This window comes from Nuphar pumila, chromosome 8, assembly GCF_984573655.1.
Source record: "Nuphar pumila chromosome 8, dmNupPumi1.hap1.1, whole genome shotgun sequence".
Lineage (NCBI taxonomy): Eukaryota > Viridiplantae > Streptophyta > Magnoliopsida > Nymphaeales > Nymphaeaceae > Nuphar > Nuphar pumila.
Window position 1 is genome coordinate 107,838,336 of NC_143256.1, and position 21,130 is coordinate 107,859,465.

At 35.6% G+C, this 21,130-nt stretch overlaps 1 protein-coding gene across 4 annotated transcripts in view; it reads left to right on the top strand.

Annotated features, from left to right (window-relative positions):
• Positions 1-21,130, top strand: part of PWP2 (periodic tryptophan protein 2) — a 31,444-nt gene that overhangs the window by 4,698 nt on the left and 5,616 nt on the right. For 3 of the 4 annotated variants that reach the window (XM_090016340.1, XM_090016341.1, XM_090016342.1), the window contains exons 4-5: positions 2,703-3,074; positions 17,229-17,573. In XM_090016340.1, the coding sequence (XP_089872466.1) occupies positions 2,703-3,074; positions 17,229-17,573 (717 nt within the window). Of the gene's footprint in view, positions 1-2,702; positions 3,075-17,228; positions 17,574-18,650; positions 18,768-21,130 lie in introns of all 4 variants that reach the window. The other variant, XR_016433811.1, reaches the window with a different exon arrangement.

The window sequence follows — 21,130 nt, forward strand, 5'->3', positions numbered from 1 at the left end:
TCTTTGTGAAGTTTTGAGGCTTCAAATATCTTTTTTTTCATCAAAAAACATGATTTGGTTGTCAATTCCTGGTAAATAAACCACATCGAACACAACTATTCGATCGGAATTGCAAAAAACAAACACACTGAAAGACCCCAAAAACCCATTTAGCATGTTTTCTATATATACCATTGTCACCAATATCAGCGATATTTTGAAAATATCGTGAAAAATAACAATATTTTAATATAGCTGATAATATTGGGAAAATCTCATGTTATTTTCAAAATATAGCTAAAACGAAAACATCGTGGTATTATCACCATATTTTTGCAAATTCTAAAAAAAACCTATTTTTATAATATTTTTAGTTCAATTTTTACCATTTTTTGTTTCTTTTGTTTAAAAACTTGTTTCCTTATATTTTTTGTAAAAAGAATAATATATTCATTTTTTTTAAAATTTTGTAAGCTTTCGAGATTTTCCTGAGATTTTTCAGCTTTTGAAAATAACTTCGAGAAAAACCCTTGCTGAGCAATTACCCTGAACGATATAGATGACTATGACACACACACACACACACACACACACACACACACACACACACACACATATATATATATATATATATATATATATATATATATATATATATATATATATATATATATATATATATATATATAGGAAAAGTATCTGGTACCCTCATGCGTAAGGAACACCCTAGAATAGTAAGAAACGACTCTCGGATCGGATTTTGTGAGGGTTGAAATTTTTGTACATTGTAGGCAGTTGATTACGGCTGTCAAGGGGTCGGGTTTGACCTGCACTTGACCTAGAGTGATGGCAAGAGGGAGAGATAGTGCGATGTAAAGAGATGCAAGATTCAGGGAGAGTGAGTGAGTGGCGAGATGCAAAGAGGGAGAGTGAGAGGTGAGAGAGAGGGAGGCGAGATGCAAAAAGAGGGAGAGTGAGTGGCAAGAGAGAGGAAGAGGCAAGAGAGAGGGAGGCCTTATTCTTCTTCCTTTCAGCAGAGTGAGGGACAACGAGCGATGAGAGGGAGAGCGAGAGAGACAACGAGATGCAGAGAGTGAGAGTCGAGATATATATATAGAGAGAGGGAGGCAAGATGAGAGAGAGGGAGAGGCGAGATGTAGAGAGAGAAAGGGAGAGGCAAGAGAGAGGGAAGGGAGATGCAAAGAGAGAGGGAGAGGCTAGAGGAGGTGAGATGCAGAGAGACGGAGAGGCGAGATATAGAGAGAGGGAGAGAGTCGAGAGAGGAGGTGAGATGCAAAGAGAGGGAGAGCGTCGAGAGAGGGGGAGTGACAGTCGAGAGACCTAATGGGGTCTTTCGCCTCTCGCTCCCAAAATTTAGGTCAAATGGGGGCTTTGACCCCCATTTGACTTGAGTCAGGCGAGACACGCCTCATGTTGAGGCACACCTCGCCTTGAGGCATACACCTCATAATGTATGAGACGTGCGCCTCAGGGTTGTTACAACATATCCATGCCCCCCAAGGTACAAAGGGTCTCGCCTTAGGGCGATGCATGATTTTTTGCGCCTTGAGGCACACTTTTAACAACACAAATCGCAATCGAATGCTCCAAGAGCTGATCCTTATAAATCGAGCACATATGTTATATCTGTACAAGCAAAATTTAAAAATAAAACAAAAAAACTTGAAAACCCCATATAACATGTTTTATATATATATATATATATATATATATATATATATATATATATATATATAGCGACAAAGACATGCTAAATGAAATATGCTAGGTGAAACTATGAAACATGCTAAATGGGGTTTTCAGGTCTCATGGTGCTTTTTTTGCAATTCCAACCACATAGATGTGTTTGACACGATCGATTTACTAGAAATCGACACTCCGATCATGTTTTTTTAATGAAAAAAGATATTTGGTGCCTAAAAAATTTACGATGATTTTGAGCCATTGATTTTTTGAACCTTGTAAGTGTAAGTCAGAGATCATCCACCGAGAATACAAGAGGAAAAGAATGACAGAGAGAGGAGAGGCTGCCGCAGAATACCCAAAAACGTTAATAGCAGGGACGCTTGGGGTTTCTATCTTTTATCATTAAGATCTGTAACTGATTGCAATATGAATGTACAATATTGCCCCCAATCTCTAATATACAATATGACATATAATGGGGTAAAATGGACAGATAAAATACAATGATCATAACGTTTTTTTATAATGGATCTGGATCTCTGATATGGATCCAGATCTGATTCCAAGATATATCATGTCCCAATAGCCTCCCTCAAGTTATTCGTGGTCAAGACCATGGACAACTTGTCTTTTAGGAACCAAAAACGATGTTTGCTCAACCCCTTTATAAATAAGTTGACCACTTGCTCTTCTGTTCTAATGAATCTAGTTTCAATTTCACCATTCTCTATTTTGTTCATGATAAAATGCTGATCTATTTCAATATGCTTTGTTCTTTCGTGCTTAATTGGATTGAGAGAAATTTTGATTGCGCTTTGGTTGTCATAGAACAACACTGAACATGATATTTTCTGTAGAGCACATTTCATGGCAATAAATTTTGCCATCCTTGCTGTCATGTCTTATTCTCTTGGTATGCTGGGAAAGTTGCAATTAGTTGATGCATCTTTAAGGTATTAAAGTCTTAAGTGTGGTTCCTAGAAAAGCATGATCATATGTTTCTTTTTGGTTTATAGGCAATTTTAGCTTCATCTTCTTGGGACAAGACTGTCAGATTATGGGATGTGTTTGAAGGAAAAGGTTCTGTTGAGACCTTTGTGCACACACATGATGTTCTTACAGTTGTTTATCGGCCTGATGGGAAGCAGCTAGCATCAAGCACTTTGGATGGTCAAATATACTTATGGGATCCTATTGATTGTCAGTTAACATGCACAATTGAGGGTCGTAGGGATATTGCTGGTGGACGTCTCATGACTGATCGAAGGACAGCAAATACATCAAGTTCAGGAAAATACTTTACAAGCTTGTGCTACTCTGCTGATGGAAGTTACATCCTAGCTGGTGGAAATAGCAAGTACATTTGCATGTATGATGTTGTGGATCAGGTTAGTTATCCTGAACTTTGTAATTTGAGGTCCCAAAACGTTCATTACCTTTTTGTTGTAACAAAATGAGATTTTTCTTTATCATGTTTTAGGTTATATATATATATATATAAATATAATGTCAGAAATGAGAGGCACTCCTAAATATTGCAGTAAGTTGAAAAATGAATTATGGGAAAATGACTTCTTATTTGTTAACTTCTGGCATTTTCTATTAGTTATTTTTTCCCCTTTTCTTATTTCACCAATGGATCTTCAGAATTAGATGTTGAAGGTCCCATCACATAGACGACATTTGATGGGTGGTTTTGTCCAACAGCCAAGAATTTAGATAGTTACCTCTTTCCCTTTCCATTGACGATGGCTAAGCATCTCTGTACCATCCTCCTATTATTTTCTTGAGAAACTACTTGCTTATATTATGGTGACATATATTGGTACGATTTGACTCTGGTTTTCAGTCAGGAGCACCATCATGAAGGTGGGGCGCCCCTCCAAGCAATCAGCATGGGGTTGCGCCCCATGGGATTTATGAAATCCTTGTGGCTCTTTCCAAGGAAGAGCCATACCGCCCCATGACACCTTTGTAAACCCCCTTTTTTTTAGAAGGGTAGAGTTGGGCGGTTTTGGTAGAGTTGGGCGTGTTTGACCCCAGCCACTCATCTCCCCCACTTTTAATCCTAGCCATTGGTGCTTTAGCTTTAGCATATAAAAACATTTAGGAAGAAAGAGAGCATTTTTTTCTAGAGTTAGCGAGTTTGGAGCTCTCCCATCTCTCTCTCTCTCTCATCTCATTCTCATCTCTCATTCCCCTAGCCGTGTGGGGTGTCACCTCCACCATTTTCGTGGAGCCCTTGTGCAATCAAGAACCCATCTCCAACCAGCGTTCCTTCACCATCTGAGCATTAAGGTGAAGCTTCAATTCATTTCCTCTATTTTCTCAAAGAAAAAACTATGCATATTGTGTATATGAAGCCAAGGAATCGGACACATCCATGGATGTGTGACCCTTGTCAGATTAGTGGCTCTAGTGAAGGTGTCTTGTTGTTGGTGAATTGAATAGGGCACATGCTTAGTTGGAGTATGATTTTACGGTGACACAAAAAAATGAAGTATTTTGGCAATCCATTAAAGGATTGCATCATGCTTCTCATTTTATGGAGTATAACCTGTGCATTGAAAAGCTGCAGGCGTGAAGTAGATAACCTCGATCCCATCGTGTTGCATGAGTGTTATCATGCAAAATTTTACTTTTGCTTTCAAACTGACCTTTTGAAAAGATTTAAGAAAAAATCATATTCGTTTTGAAAATATGAAAAAATTAAGAGAGAATGAGAATCGCCTATCAGTACGAGGTTCAACCGTTCCTGGCGCCATAACCAGGGGTAATCGAACAAAGTATCGAATACTGTGCCTTACTTGCTTAACTGTCATAAAAGTTATTCTAAGTCCTAGAATGCACGAAGAATCATACATGTGTTATGATTTTTGGAAAATATTGATTGAAAACATGATGCATGCTTTGAATTGTTGAAAAATACTTTTGAAAATGATATGTTTTGTGAAAATCGATTTTTCTGAAGAAGGACTAGGCGTGTGGCCTTAGTCTAAATGATGCAACCTTATTCTAAATGGTGCATGAATGCTATTTTATCAAAACTCTTTTTGGAAAAAGATTTGAGAAAAATCATTGAGAAATCCCCATTTGTTTCAGAAATTTATTTTGTATAAAAGAGGTTTTTGTGTCTTATAGAATTTGAACGAAATAAATTCGCTACATATCTCTGACTATGGCCACGAAAATGTTTTGAATATATCCCATTAAATCCTAAAATGAGGGTTTTTGAAATAAAAGTATTGAAAATATGCAATGATTTTTTAAGATGGGATTACGAGGGTAAGTTGTTTGTAACTTGAAAGAAGATAATAAATCTGAATTTCATTCGTATTCTGACTATGGCCATAAATACGAACTCCACTATGTTTATTAACTTCTTAGAAGAAGGTGCACATGCCATTCGTGTTGACCATTGTAGGATTTGAAATATGCATATAAATGTCAAACCATAGCAGTTAATATTTGAAAATAAATTATATGCAAATGCAATCCTAATCTACGTAGAAAAGAAAATTTTCACTATTTTTGATATTTGATTATAATTTACATTGAATAATTGAATAATAAAATAAAGAAAGAAAAGAAAAATAAAGAAAATAGCTTCTTGAACTTTCATGCAAAATCAACAAACAAGTTAGTAGAAAAATATAGGCTTTTCTGGATTTATCCAACAATATCTAGAAATTGAGGGATATTCGTCCGTAATAAGTCGTTTCCCATGCATTCATAAAATAAATTAAATTAAATAAAATAAAGGACGATGCATGATCTAATAAAATGTGAAATTAAACTGATTATAAAATTAAAAATTCGGAATTGAGGGCAAAATGATTAAAATACCCCTCAAAATTGAAATTTATTGCAAAATAATGCTAAAATCAGGGTTTTTCACAAAACAATTTTGAAATACGTTGAATCCGAGGATCAAACGAACTCAAAACGATGTCAAATCGGGTGAAGAGCACCATGACATGATTAAGAAAATCAAAATTTAAAAATATAAAACTTTTCATGAAAAAGATGAAATAATAGAAAATGATCGATTTTTGCCCATATTTCTGCAAAACAGGGTTCCTGTGGGAACCGGTTTTTGTAAAACAATAAGATATAATATCAAATGACCTTCAAAAATCACGAAACTTGACATAGACACTACTAACAACCCTAAAAACAATGTACAATCGAAAAATAAATTTTAGGAATATGCATGAAACAAATATTAAATAAAAAGATGAAAAACAGGCTGAATAACATGCCATCTTGTACCTGTCACGGTGTCAGATCAGAATAAGATATCAAACAACGATAAAAAATCATAAGGGATAAACTAGACATAATAATGAAAACAACCATTTTTACGGATCAAAAAAATAATCTCCGGTTAGGTAGATATTATTCCGACAAGATGCACTTAATTCTGACCAACGCCTAACAGTTCAAGAAAAGCAAGTTCTGATTTTGTGTTAAAAAAATAGCAAACAATCATAAAAAATTATCAAAATCACACAGGAGAAACTAGACATGCAGACGAGGATGCCACTTTTTATGGATCAGAGAGATGATCTCCGGTTATGGAGATATCACTTCGAAAAGATGACCCAGGGTCTGAGCAACGCTTTATGGCTCAAGAAAAGGAGGTTTTGATTTCGGGTGAAAGAAAAATAGTAAACGATCGTCAAAAATCCTAAAAATCACACAGGAAACTAGACACACAGACGAGGACGTCACTTTTTACGGATCTGAAATACGATCTCCAGTTAGGGAGATATGACTCTGGCAAGTTACTCCTGATTCTACACGACGTTTTGACGGTCCTGAAAACAGGTTCCGGTTCTTGATTTTTGAAAATATATCAAATGACCTTGGAAAAATCTGAAATTTGGACAGAAGCATGCTAACATGTGCATGAATATCATATAAAAATTTTAGCTCAAAATAAAGAATATTAATATGCAAAATAATATTGTTAACAGACGTCCAAAATTGAATATCTTATAAATAAAACCCTAATCATGATTTAATCTAATTTATGCATGCATAAACTCTAAACCTATGTCACATGGGTGCGGGTGCGACAAGGGTGCGGCGCAATTTCAAAATTTTTGGACACGGGGACTCTGCTATATATATATATATAAAGACTCAATCAAAGTTGTGCCCATTAGGGGACATGTGATGAGTTGTGAAGCCTGATTCAGGGTTTTTTTTCCTTACAGGAGGGCGGGGGGTCCCCGGTGTGGGTCCCGCTGCGCGGTCAGCGGGCCGGTGGTTTAGGGGGGGGGGTATAGAGGGAAAGCCCCCCCCCCCCCCCAAGATTTTTTTTTAAATTCTATAGCCCAGATTTAAAAAAAATCCAAAAAAATAGACCAAAATGACCTTGGGTGCATTGACCACACCCAGGGTCAGGTTGACCGTGTCGACGCGGGTGCGTCGACCTTGGAGCCGAGTCCGTGTGACATAACCCTAAACATATGATATAAAGCATTTTAATTCATGCATGAACGTGCAAATGATGAGAAATCACATAAACAATGCATAAAAAATAAAATAAATCACTGAAACATAGACTAGATTTTTGGTATAGCCATTTGAAAGAAAGATTCGATCTATGAGAGATTGGATCTTATTCTTTCTTATGGCTGTAATAAAATACAACAATCGAGATCTATATTCATGGGAGAAAATCATAAAAAGAGTAGCTTGAACACCTCTGATGGTGTTCTTGATGCTGCCATATGAAATCTTGATGTAAAAAATGGAGAAAAGAAGAAAAAGGAGGGGCAACAATGGAGGAAAGCAATAAAAAAAATAAAAAATAATTAAAATAAACAAAGAAAGGGGAAGAAACTATACCTTGGGGGCTTTGAAGGAAGAAGGCTGGAGGAGAGGTTGGAGCTGCCCAAGAGAGGAGGAAGAGAGCATGTGGGGGTTGACCCCCCCTAAGGCTTCTATTTATAGAGATTTTTTTGGACTTAGGGTGAAGAGTCCCAATTTAGTTGGTACTCTTCTTAATTAAAGAAGATAAGGGAGAGGGGGGGTCGACCCCCTCTCTTGGAGAGTCCTTATTGAAATTTGTTGACTTTGTCTAATTTCCATTTAATTAAACTCTAATGAAACCTAAATGAATTTGAACTCCTCCAAATGTGGCGCCACCTAGGTGGGTCCCACATTTGGTTTTAAAAACAAGATGAAAATAAAAAATAAAAGTTAAAAACAAAAATAAAGGATAAGAAGTCAATACAAAGTCCTAAATTAACTAATTTTTGTTCTTTTTGAAATAATCAAATGAAGAAAAAAATAAAGAAGTGACACTACCTATGTGAGTCCCGTCTGAGGTGAATTGGATCTCAGATCCATTTTGAAATTCAAGTTTGATAAAATCCAAATAAGAAATTTGATTCGGATCCAGATCTGACACATTGGAAAAGATGTATTTTTGAAAAGCATTTCAAAACATCAAATGTAAAGCACTGAGTTTTAGATTTTAAAAGATCAGTTTTGAACCCAAGTTTGAAATCAGAAGAAAGTTTGAATTCAGATCTGGATCCAAAGTTTTAAAGTAATAAATGGATCTGGATCTCGAACCATGAGCTTGGTCCATGTTTGAAGATGACGAAAGAATCCTGGATCAAAGATAAAAACATTTAGAATGTGTGATCATTGCAAAATTTTTTCTCTTTTTCTTTTTCTCTTCCTTCTCTTTCCTTTCTGCCTCTTTTCCCTTTTTGAGGGGGATAAAAGCAAGAAAGAAGAGAGAAGAGAGAAGAGAGAAGAGAGAAGAGAGAAGAGAGAAGAGAGAAGAGAGGAACTCTTTTGCAAGGTCTCACTTGACCATTATTTTGAAAATATTTTGAAATTACTCGCCTCCATTTTTTTAAAATTTGCGGGAAAAATGGAGAGACGGGATTGGCTCGTCGATACGAGGTTCAACCATTCCTGACGCTTTTACCAGGGGTAATTGAACCAAGGATCGAACTTATGCTTTTTGTTTTGCCTAAATATTGTCTAAGAAATTATTCTAAGTCTAAAATACACAAAGAATCATGCTTGTGTAATGCAAATGCAAAGATATATGCTTTTGAGAAGAATAATTCAGAAATTTTGGGATTTTCCAAGTGATTTTGAAATGGGTTTAAAATACTTTGAAGAAATAGGTTTTACAAAGTTGAAAAATTGATTTGGAAGAGTTTAAGCTTTGAATCTAAGCTTAAGACTTGAAAATAGAAGAGACTTTGAAGTTCTAAGCCTTGAAATAATCAAAGATTGGAAAAACAGATTAGGATTTGAATTTAAAGGAGAAAGACTGGGTTTAGAGTCTGATAAATTTGGGAGAAAATATTGATTTTGAAATTTCATGACTTGGAGTCTGAATGAAATCTGATTCTGGATCTCAAAAATCAATTTTTGATTTTGAAGTAGATATTAGATCTTTGAATTCTGATATTTGAACTCAGACTTTGGATTTTGAATTGGAAATTCAATTTGAAACTTTGAATTGATTTCGAAATTGAATTCTGATCTAGAGATGAGAAATTGATTTGGATTTGAAAATCAAGATGGGATGTAGAAATGGAATTGAATTCTGTACTTGGAAATAGGATTTGGAATTGTGAATGGGTCTTGAATTTGAGATTGAGTCTAAAATCCGAAATTGAATTCGAATTTCAAAGAAGGAATTAAAATATCTGAAAAATGGACTTTGGAAATAGAATTGAAATTCAGAGTTTTTAGAATCTTTTTTGGAATTTTAAGATGGGATTTGAAAATGGAATTGGATTTGAGAAAATCCAGATGGAACTTGAAGATTGGATTTGAGAAATCCAGATGGAATTCGAAAATGAAATTGGATTTGAGAAATCCAGATGGAATTTGAAAATGGGGAATGGAGAATAAAACTTTGTTTTTAAAACTTTGAATTTTGAAATCAGGAGATGAATCTTGGAATCCCAAAGTTGAATTGAACTTTGAAATTGGATTTGGAACATTGAATTGATTTTGGAATTTCAAAGTTGAATTGAACTCTGAAATATGATCTGATTTGGAAGTTGAATTTTGAATTTAGAGATGAACTTGAAATTTCAAAGTTGAATTGAACTTCGATTTTGGGATTTTGAAGTTTGAATTATGAAATAAGATAGAATTGAGAATAACAAGGTGAATTTGGATTTATAAATAAGAATTAAAGATTGATTTGAGAAATGAGAAAGATTTTGAAAAATTTACCTCAAAATCACTTGGATGATTTGAAATAATATGAAAAAGAATGCAATTATATCTTAAAAGATGAATGCTTTGAAAGAATTTTGAAAATTGAAATTTGAAAAGCATATTTCATTCTTTAGGTGAATTGAAATAAGATTAAAGTTATAATACATTCATGACTATGGTCACAGATGTATTAGAAAATAATCTGTATTTAAATTCAGATAAAGAATGAAATACATTTTGGTGTTTTTATAGGATTTGAAATGAAATTAACCTTCAATAGATCCTGACTATGGCTATGAATATATATCTTAAGTTAATTTACAAGTTAAACTATGATAAAGGAAGAAAAATTTAGAAAACATGATGATTTTTGAAAGAGACCCAAGTGTAGACCAAATGTTATTCCATAAAAGATAAAAATCCTAAGTATTGTTCACATTTTGATTGTGACCATAAATGCAATTCATTTACTTAGGATTAATTACCTTTTATTAGAATTGTGCACGTGCCATTCGTGTTTCACCATTTGTGAATTTTTGAAATAAAAAGTAAAATAATATGAAATAGGTAATTCTAAAAAATACATGCTCATACATTCTATTCTAAGCTAGAAAGTAAAGATTGTCATTAATATCTAGTTATTACAGCCTTTGAATTAAAATCTGAAATGATAAAATCCTAATTTAGGAAGGAAACCAACACTTCCTACATATTTCCTGAAAAAACCAGAGTTAACACAAAACAAGATTGCAAAATATGGACAATGAGGAAAATATTAAGTAAAGTCTAAATATCATGCTCATACTAAATGGAAAATGCATATATGAATGTGTTTATAACTTTATCTAAATGGAGATGTATCTTATCTAAATGGAAATGAGGTTGCACTTACCTAGATACACCTGAGAATATACTTACTTAAATGCACATGGAAACCGAAACTTAGTGTTCATATGAAGATGCAGTAAAGAGGTAGATGGTATGTGCTGTGAAGAGGTGCCGTAAGTGAGTTACTGTGAGGATGTGTTGGAATGTTGCAGCTGGGAATGAGATGGAGGTTGATAATATGGCTGTGGCAAGGCAAAGTGAATTACAGCAAAGTGGTGTTGGTGTGGTGCTGGGAAATGGTGGAGTTATATAGCAATGCTGTACTGTGAAGGAAGATGACTAGCAGGTAGGATGAAGATGGTGAGTGAATGCTGAACGTGTATAGGTGCTGTGATGACATGAATTAAAATGGAGAAGTGTAATGGAGGTGGCAGATAAGGTGGGATGATTTACAGCAAGAAGTGAAGTTGGGTTTTAGGAGGGAAGGATTCAAGGTGTTATAGCTGGTGGAGGTTATATATTGGTGTGTGACAACAGGTATTGTGAGTGAAGTGAGTGATAGTGGATATGCTGAGGCTACATGATGGTATAAAAAGGGGATGTGGTGTTGTGACACATGCCTAGACATGAGACAGTGAAACATTGGGCTGAGATGTGCTGTAGATGTGTGGGGAGTGCAGTGTACCAATGGCTATACAAGTGTAGGAAGTGCCAGCAGTGTGTACAGGTGAGTGGTCAAAGGACTGTTGATGGTGCTTGATCTAACAACACTGTGGCCACCAACAGAAATTCTGTGAAGTTCAGGTGTTTGACTTGCTGGATGGGTAGCACAGTGGGTACTACCGTGAATATTCTGTGTTGACGAAGCATGTTGCTGATGCTAAAATCCATCCAATTCATCTAAGCCTAAGAATTTTTCGTATGCATTACTTTCTTTGTGGGAACCAAACACATCATTCAATGACTGCAAGTCATGGTGAGAATCTTTAAATTAAATCCCTATTTTTTCTTTTATCAGATGCAAATGGAATAATCATTTCTAGACTACATGATCTTACAACAGCAAGGGAAGGTGGACATATGCAGAACAATCAGCAGGGAAGCTGAATGATCAACACTTTACTGTTCTGCCCCTGAATGGCAGCAGAAATACTTTGACTGTATTAATAGTTCCAGTTACCAATTCATCTGGACATCCTCCAACCCTTTAATATCTCACAGCTCAAAAATAAAATATATTCTACCATAATTTAAGAACAAAGAATGACAAGATCCTAAGCTAGGCAACTGCCTCAGCTAACGCAGCAAAGCATGAGACATACTGAGCATTGAAAATTCCCAATCAAAAGGTCAAGTTGCTTTGCTAAAAAAAAATAAAAAAATCGGATAGTATGGAGACTGCATATATGATCTGCATTGTAAACACAAATTTTCTCATTGGAATTTTCCTTAGAAAGTGATCATATAACACACTTGTTGACAGAATGAGCATTTGACCAATCATTCTCGGTAACGGATGGATCAATATTTAGGATCTGTGTCAGGAATTATAGCTGTTGATACCTTGGCTCAAGATAAAGGAAACGAAATGCTTGGCTTTCGTATCGCTGTGATCAGATTAGAGGCCTGTTTTCCCCAAGATGTTACCTGCAAAAGGACTAAAGGGCTGTAGGTGTATGCACAATTAGCATAAGGAAAATCTAGTATTAAACCTTTCTGTAGTTGCATAAACAACCTGCTAGTTCCACCTTTTCTACAATGATGAGCACATCCAGAATAGTGCAAGAACCCACTGGAAACTCATAACCCTTGAACACCAATTGTGGTTCTACCAACAAAGTAGCATTTTATATCCCCGAGTTCTCAACCTGCCCCTTGGCGGAATTCCCAAATAATGCATAAGGTTTTATAAGATCAGGGGAGGAAATCACACAAACCCAAACCGAAAGCCAACAGGATGCTTGAGTCGAGATTCTTAAAACAAACTAGATGCATGACAATTCTATGATGAAAAATGATAAACTGTTCACACAATGTTGTAATAGTATGAGTATTCAAAACTTTGCTAAGAACCACATCAGGGCGTAACACTCAGAAGCAAGACTCGATGTGAGTCCCATTTTAATTCAACATGACAAAGTGTATTGCCATCGGTATGAAACTCTGCAGGAGGCCGACACTCAACTCCTTTACGGATCGAACCTAATGGAATTGCAGGATGTTGAGTTTGCTGTTCTGTATATCGGCACCAGATGAAATTGGATGCTGATGAGGATCAAGACGATGTGAATTGATATGCATGCGAAATGCTCTAATGAACCTGATAGCAGCTAAATCTAACATTGATATGCAAAGAGGAATGAGATAAAGATGGAAAGTAGGGATATATGCGCATCTGGGCTGTTCAACACATATGCAAAATCAATGGGTTATGCTGTTGCAAACGAATGGATGATGCTCCAATGATCAATACTGTTGACATAATGCAAATGAACAAATGAAGGGACAAGGAAATCTCGATCAAATGAAGACAGTAAAAAAATTTTTTTGGAAGAAACTGGACGCTGTGAATCAATCAAGTGCCAAGGAGTAAAAACACAATTTAAATATATTGAACAAAGTGAGCAAAATGTAGTCAAATATTAACAAAGCTGAAGATGGAATGCAAACAAAATAATCCGATGCAAATGTGGAAATCAAAATTAAAATAAGAAAAGAAATATGATACAAATATAGGAGGGATATCGAACGAATCAATGTTCAAATTCAAAAATAAATACAAAAGATGTTGGAATGTGATTATTCCATTGCTGTAGCAACAAGTGGATCGATCCTGCTATATGCAGGTCGATCCCATCATGGATGCATTAAAAAGAAAGAGGAAACGAAGAATAAAATTGAAGCAGAACAATGCTGTAAGAAAATATTCACAGAAAACTAAAAGGAGAGATCTAATGAACTCCATGGATCACCGCTATGCATCATATGATTCATCGGTAGATGGGTATTCAATGCCTAGGCGTGCCTCATCCAAATGCCAACAACAAAATACAACAGATGGTAGGCTGTATCAAATGAACTTACAGGAAAAGAAAGAAACAAATTGCAGAAAAATAAGTAAAAATAAGGCAATATGCTGAATCGATGAAGGCATGCTGTAATGTAAAATGCAGATAAAGAAAATAAAAATGTCAAAATATAAACAGATTAGCAGAATGGAATTGAGAATCAACTGTGACCTATGTCACATGGGTACGGGTGCGGCGTAATTTCAAAACTTTTGGACACGGGGACTCGGCTATATATATATATATATATATATATATATATATATATATATATATATAAGACTTGGTCAAAGTTGTGCCCATTAGGGGACAGGTGATGAGTTGTGAAGCCTGATTCAGGGTTTTTTCCTTACAGCAGGGGGGGGGGGTTGACCGCACCCAGGGTTGGGTTGACCGAGTCCGAGCCGCACCCGTGTCGACGCGGGTGCGTCGACCTTGGAGCCGAGTCCGTGTGACATAGACTGTGACATTGTAATTGAAATAAGAAAAATGAATCAAAATAAAACTCAAAAACCAGAAGGAGAATGCAAACCGAAAATCAAAGAAAAAAAAGAAAAGAAAAGGAAAGAAAACGAGAATTGGGAATCATATGTAAACGGATAATGAGAATAAAACAGGAAAATCAAGTATGAACAAATATTCAATCGAAAAACCAGAGAAATTCAGTAAACACAAGAGAATTGTTGGAATGATCATTCCGTTGATATTGCTCTGTGTGAGCTGATATTGCCATATGCAGATCAACATCACACGTGAGTCCCATTATACAGGGAAAATCAGAAAATAAAGAGAAAATCAGAAAATCAGAAAAGAGGGAATAGCGTGAGAGTATAAGGGAAGGAAAACAGAGAAAGGGGAAGGGATAGAGATGGGTACTTACAGTGGTTTTGCAAGACTGAAGCGAGAGAAGGAGCTTTCCCTTCGTTCTACCCTGGAACCCCTTTACTGCACAATTCTATCAAAGAGAAGGAACAAAGAAGAAGAATATGGTGAGGTGAAGAAGCGATCTGGAAGGAGAAGGGAGCACATGGAGGGGTAGGAGATGGATGATCCTTCGAGACTCCCCTGCGGTCTCTTTTATAATGAGAGACCGTTGGGGAAGTTTCAAAGGAGGTCCTTTTCTTGAGCATTTTCAAAAAGGTGGCTCCCTATGTTTTGGAAATTTTCAAAAGGGGGCTCCTTTACAAGTTCTTTTCAAGAAAGGGGGTTTAAAGCTATTTTTTTTCAAATTTTCTTTTTCTTTTTCTATTTTTTTGTTCTTTTCTTTGTATTTTATATATATTTTTTGTGTTTTTGAAATAAAAACTCTAAAAATATGGGAAAAATAAGGGATTTTAAACTAATTTTGTAAAATTTGAAAAAATTTACAAAAGAGGGGTTTTCTGAAAATTCAGGGTTAATCTTCGAGAATTTCTTCAGAAAATGAGTCTGGATCTGGAGCTTTTGAGAAAATATTCGAGTTTTGGATCTCGAATCGAGGAATACAGAGCAGTGGATCCAAATGGATATCAGATGGACTGTCGGAGCCATTCAAAAATATTTTTGGTATTTTTATAAACTTGATTTCAAAATTGGATAACAGGGCTCAGAATTGGATTTTGATATCGGATTCGAATCCAAAATTGGGTCAGATATGAAAAATGGATTATGATTCTAGTGAATCCGAGAAATAACTGGATTTTTGGTCAAAATTGACTCAATTATTCAGAAAATGGGGGTTAGGGGCAAAAAGAGATTTTTTGGTAATTTTTGAAAAATTTGGGGTTTTCACAGAATGGATCTCGGATGATAAAAAGAATAAGCTGGATCTTGGATCAAAGATAGAATTGAAAATTGAATCCGGATCAGGATAATGTGATGGAAATGAATCCTGGATATTAACATTGAAGAATGGATCCAGAATGGCTAGTGATTGGACCCTGAATATCTGATGAGATAATCAAGGTTTAGAAAGCAGATTGCACTCCGGATAATAGAATGAGTTTAATAAAAGATCTGAGTTCGGAATAAAGAATGGATGTTAGATCCAGTATTGGATCCAATATCTGAATTGAAATTGGATCTCGTATATAGATAATACATCAGGTAAATGAATTGATCAGAGTCAAACTTGGGAATTGTCCCAGCTTGGAAATCAACATAATTAATGTTCTGAATAAAAATGATCGAGGAATGTTGTTTTTTGCCCTGCAGGGTGCAGAGTGACACTGGACTGAACTGGTTAAACTTGATTGAACTCGATTGGACTGGGTTTTAGAGTTTCTAAACTCAGATGAACTAAAAAGATACTGACTCAACTAGTAGCTCCCTAGACCAGGTGATGAAGAAATGACACACGTCTTAGAGAAATGGTGAGAATTCACTGTGAAGTGGAATGAGTGACGAGAATATACTGGGTTTGAGCAAAAATAAAGGTCAATTGTATTGAGGTGAACTAAATTCCGGGGTAAATCCTAGCTAGGCTGTCTGGGATTAGCTCAATTTTAGCTGAAATGAGCTAAAATGGACTCCAAGAATGTGGAAAACATGTTTGAACTAAAACTGGATCACTTGATCTCCTGATGAGCTCAAGTTAAATACATGGGAGCATAATCGACTGGGATTGACAGACTCAGAGACAATTGGATGAAATTCGAGCTAGAATTGAGCTCATTTTACATGAAATGAACCAAATTTAGCTGAAATGAATATAGTTCACTCATAGTGAGCTCAGGTGAACTAGAAATGACTGACATTCTAACTCGTCTGAACTTAATATGAGCTTGGCTGAGTCTATCTGACAAGGGTTTAGGGTGACCTAGGGGTAAAATGACCTCTAAACTAGAATGAACCTACGGGTTAGACTCCTACACTGTACTATAGGGGGTCGTCATCTGTGGGGGGGGGGGGGGGGGTTGTCCGAAATGGACCTGGAAAATTTGGGATGTTTACAATGAGCAGTTGGGCATTTAGATGGAATGTAGTTGTGGATATTTCAGAACAATTTTTTGGAAGAGAACAATTGTATAACCAATAATATGAATAACAACATGGGTGCTTCAAAATGCCCATTATGCTTTTGTATCACATGGTATTTCTGCGGCTACTGTGTCTATGTATGTGTGAAAACTCTCTTCTCTTTTCTTTTTCCTGGAACTAGACATTGTATCCAAGAAGATCTTAGTAACTTCGTGTCCTCTGTTACACCCACACATTCATGCATATACACCTTCAAAGTTTTAAGTTTTAATGTGCATCTGTTATTGTTGACATTTCTGATTTTTTTTCATTAATTTGGCTCTCAATTTATTGCTAGTTTGTACATAAATTATTCTACTTCATGCCCCTTTTATTTTTATTTTTAGCTAATGTCCCTGAAGGAGTATGGTCTTTTCTGATCTGTTCCCTTGCTAATGAAAGTATATTGTATTGTTATATCCTTGATTACAACAGGTATTGTTGCGTAGATTTCAGACCACACATAATCTTTCTTTGGATGGGGTTCTGGATTTTTTGAACTCAAAGAAGATGACAGATGCGGGACCACTTGATCTAATTGATGATGAGGACAGTGATATTGAAGAAGGTGTTGATCAGCAAACACGGGGGAAGTTGGGTTATGGTTTACCTGGGTCTCTGCCTAACCGTGGTCGCCCTGTTATCAGAACAAAATGCTTGAGAATTGCTCCAACTGGAAGGTCATGGGCAGCAGCAACAACTGAGGGTGTTTTGATGTACTCTATTGATGAAACCTTTGTGTTTGATCCAACTGATCTTGACGTTGATGTCACACCAATGGTACTTTTTTTCTTACTGTTTACAGACATAATCTCCACATCTGCGATGAAAATGATGTGTTTCAGCTTTCCTGTTATTTTTGTTGTTTCCTGGCCACTGTGATGTCTGGATGCTATATACAAAGGGACACAGTATGGCAGTAAATTGGGATATCCATGTGGCATAGACTTGATGCGATTTCCACATTTGCATAACTTTGGTGCAGAGTGAGCCCATAAATTTTTGGCGATGAACTTTTAATTTCTTTGCATATTAATTTCTGTTCTAGCATGTTGATATTGCTTTGTTATTTCATTTTCTTAATATTGTAATCCATTTTATTTGCCTTTACTTTTTTAGCATCAGAACCTTCAAGAACGGGCAATTTTTTTCCCCATTATTTGATGCCTCTTTATGTTTATTCAGTGTTCTACTTGCTTTAACTATTTTGGCTTTTTGGCCAATGTGATTATCTGCTAGCTGAGATAAAATGTATACTTAGATTGGAATCTTTCTTCTTACTTAGAATAGCAGTTGCTTTTGCCTTAAGAAAACAGATGGTGTATTTGACATTTCACAGTAAGCTGATTAGAAAGTAACATTGCTCTTAATTTCAATTTTCTATTCTAAATTCCGCTTAAGCTTTTATTCTCTCAATGGACTCAATGTATGAGTTTAGATGATGAACTTAACAGTGCAATCGTTTCAATGGTTGACACCCCACTTTGGAAGACAAAAAACATTTTCCTGACTTGGGGCACATGATGCACTTTGAAAGTGCAATTCACGAGACAAACTTTCTCAACACTGTGGCTCCTTTTCTTATGGAATTGGGGAATCATTTTCTAAGAGGAAGCATTCTCTCATACAACTTTATGATAATCATTTTCTCATGTTTTCAGTCACATCAAAAAATGGTTCTCTTGTGAATCATTTCTTTAAAAGCTTGAGAAAGTGATTCTGACAAGCATGTAAGCAAAAGTTTCCTTTGAATGCAACAAAAGCATATTATTGCACAGATGAACATAGAGTCTTTCACAGGGGCTTGCATATTTATAACTTATTATGTTTTCTTATGAAAACCATCTTATCCTTCAGGTGTACCATGCGGAAGCCAAGAGAATGTAATGCCGAGAAGAGGAAACCATGCAGCCTTATTCATATGATCTTGCCCTATAACTTAGAGCGAATTGTTGGACTACTCATATGAGAGCGGTGAATCAAGTGGAACTTTCACCAAAATGTTTTGCTTTTCTTTGTTCCTCATGACATTTTAGAAATATCAATAACTGACAATGTGCTAAATGTCAAAGCGGGGCATTCTTATGTTATGAGATGGTCAGTTTGACAAAGAAATCACTAATATGACAAATGCAAATAGGGGTTAGTTGGGTTATGTTTTAAAGTGACTATGGGTAAAAGAAGAGATAAGTATTGGTGTTTTATGTGATATTAGGGTGACTTCACATTGAGGGGGTGCTGACACAAGTCTCATGTATTACCTATATTATTTTATGCATCAACTGTTGGGCGGGAAAAGATAAGTAGTAAGCGTGAATGCAGGTTGTGTTAAAAATATATATACATTGTAAGTACATATATGTATTTCTCTCTCTCTCTCTCTCTCTATATATATATATATATGTCACATGGGTGCGGGTGTGGGTGCGATACGGGTGTGGCGCAATTTCAAAAATTTTGGACACGGGGACTCAGCTATATATATATATAAGACTCGGTCAAAGTTGTGCCCATTAGGGGACAAGTGATGAGTTGTGAAGCCTGATTCAGGGTTTTGGTTTTGACTTTAAACACCCATTTACATTCTATAGGTTTCTTGCCTAAAGGAGGATCAAATATTTCCCATGTGTTGAATTTTTTAAGAGCATTAAGTTCTATTTCCATTTCTTCATTTCAATGAAGCTATTGTTTGTCATCATTATAATGAAATGATTCATAATAAGAGTGAAGGGTTATTAAACATGCTCTAAAGTTTGGAGAAAATGAGTCATATGATATAAATCTACTTAGAGCACGAGAGATTCAATTTGATCTCTTAAGTTGGGATTTTTCTAAGGGTATGTTTCAGGAGAACTTGTTAAGGGCACATGGGTGATTACCTTCCTCCTGACGAGTATACACATGCATATCATTTGATACATTTTCATTCAAACTTTCATATTGACTATGTCACATAGGTGCGGGTACGGGTGCAGATGCAGTGATGCGGCACTTTAAAAAAACTTGGGTGTGGGGGTGCGAGGAGTATATATATATATATATAAATTTTTTAACAGTTTTAAGTTAACACTGTGTATTTGTGTGCATTTATGTATTTATATATATAATATTAGATAAAAATGAACTTTATTAGTGTTTATTGAATATACTTTTGGATAGAAATGGACCCCAGTGTGATTGACTTCACCTAACATAAAGGAAGTTGTGTCCAAGTGTCGCACCTGCCTGGGTGCGGGTGCGGTGCCCTATATATATATGTGCAGATTTATTCTTTTATGAAGGACGATTTCCATTATGCGTTTAAAATTTGAAAATATGCATTTGAACGTGCATATGCTAATCAGATTTGATGAATTTACATCTAAGAATATGCATGTCAATTTTCTGTTTTATTGCATATGCATAGCAAATAAAATACATGTGGATGCATAAAATCAGATTTAGTAATTTTTTTTTATTGTTCATGCCATTGAATATCTTTGTGAATATGTACATGTTCAGATTTCTGGTCATGCAAGGAGGCACATGTATTTTGGTGTGTTGATTTTATTAGATTTGCATCTAAAGGCATGCATAAAGTTTTGGATTTGACGAGCTTGATACTCATATATCAGAATATACATGTTGTCAATTTTCTTTTTAATGGCCATATCTGCTGAATATATATATATATATATATATATATATATATATATATATATATATATAGTCCTATCGACCTTCTTGATTTTTACTGCTGAATATGTGCGTACAGTCCATGTGTGATGAATTTTCTTTTTAGCATGTATCTGAAAATATTGTATGGATTAGATTTGTTTTGCTCATGCATATTGCGTTCGGATCTTCATATAGACAAATCTGGTTCAAATCTGTTGTGTTTACACATGCAGATCTGGACAGATCTGCCTATTTTCACATATAGACAGATCTGGTTCAGATCTGCCGATTTTCTCATAAAGACAAATTTGGTTTAGATGTGGTGTGTTTACATGTGGATTCGGACAGATGTGTCGATTTTCACATGTTGACAGATTTGGACAGATCTGCCGAGTGCACATGTTGACAAATTTGCCGAGTGCACGTGTCGACAGATTTGGACAGATCCGTCGAGTTTACATTTACTCTGATCTGGGTCAGACCTGTCGAAATTCTTGCTCGTACCTTTTTGATTCAGATCTGTTTGGCTGCAGGTATAAGTATTTGAATACATGTTTTATGGTGATTCAGATTTGCCCAGTAATTTCCTCATGCATTTGAATGTATTATTTCATTTTATGTTAGTCGAAATACATGTTCATGCATTTGTAAATAATTATATGTTTCAGCTTCATCTGATG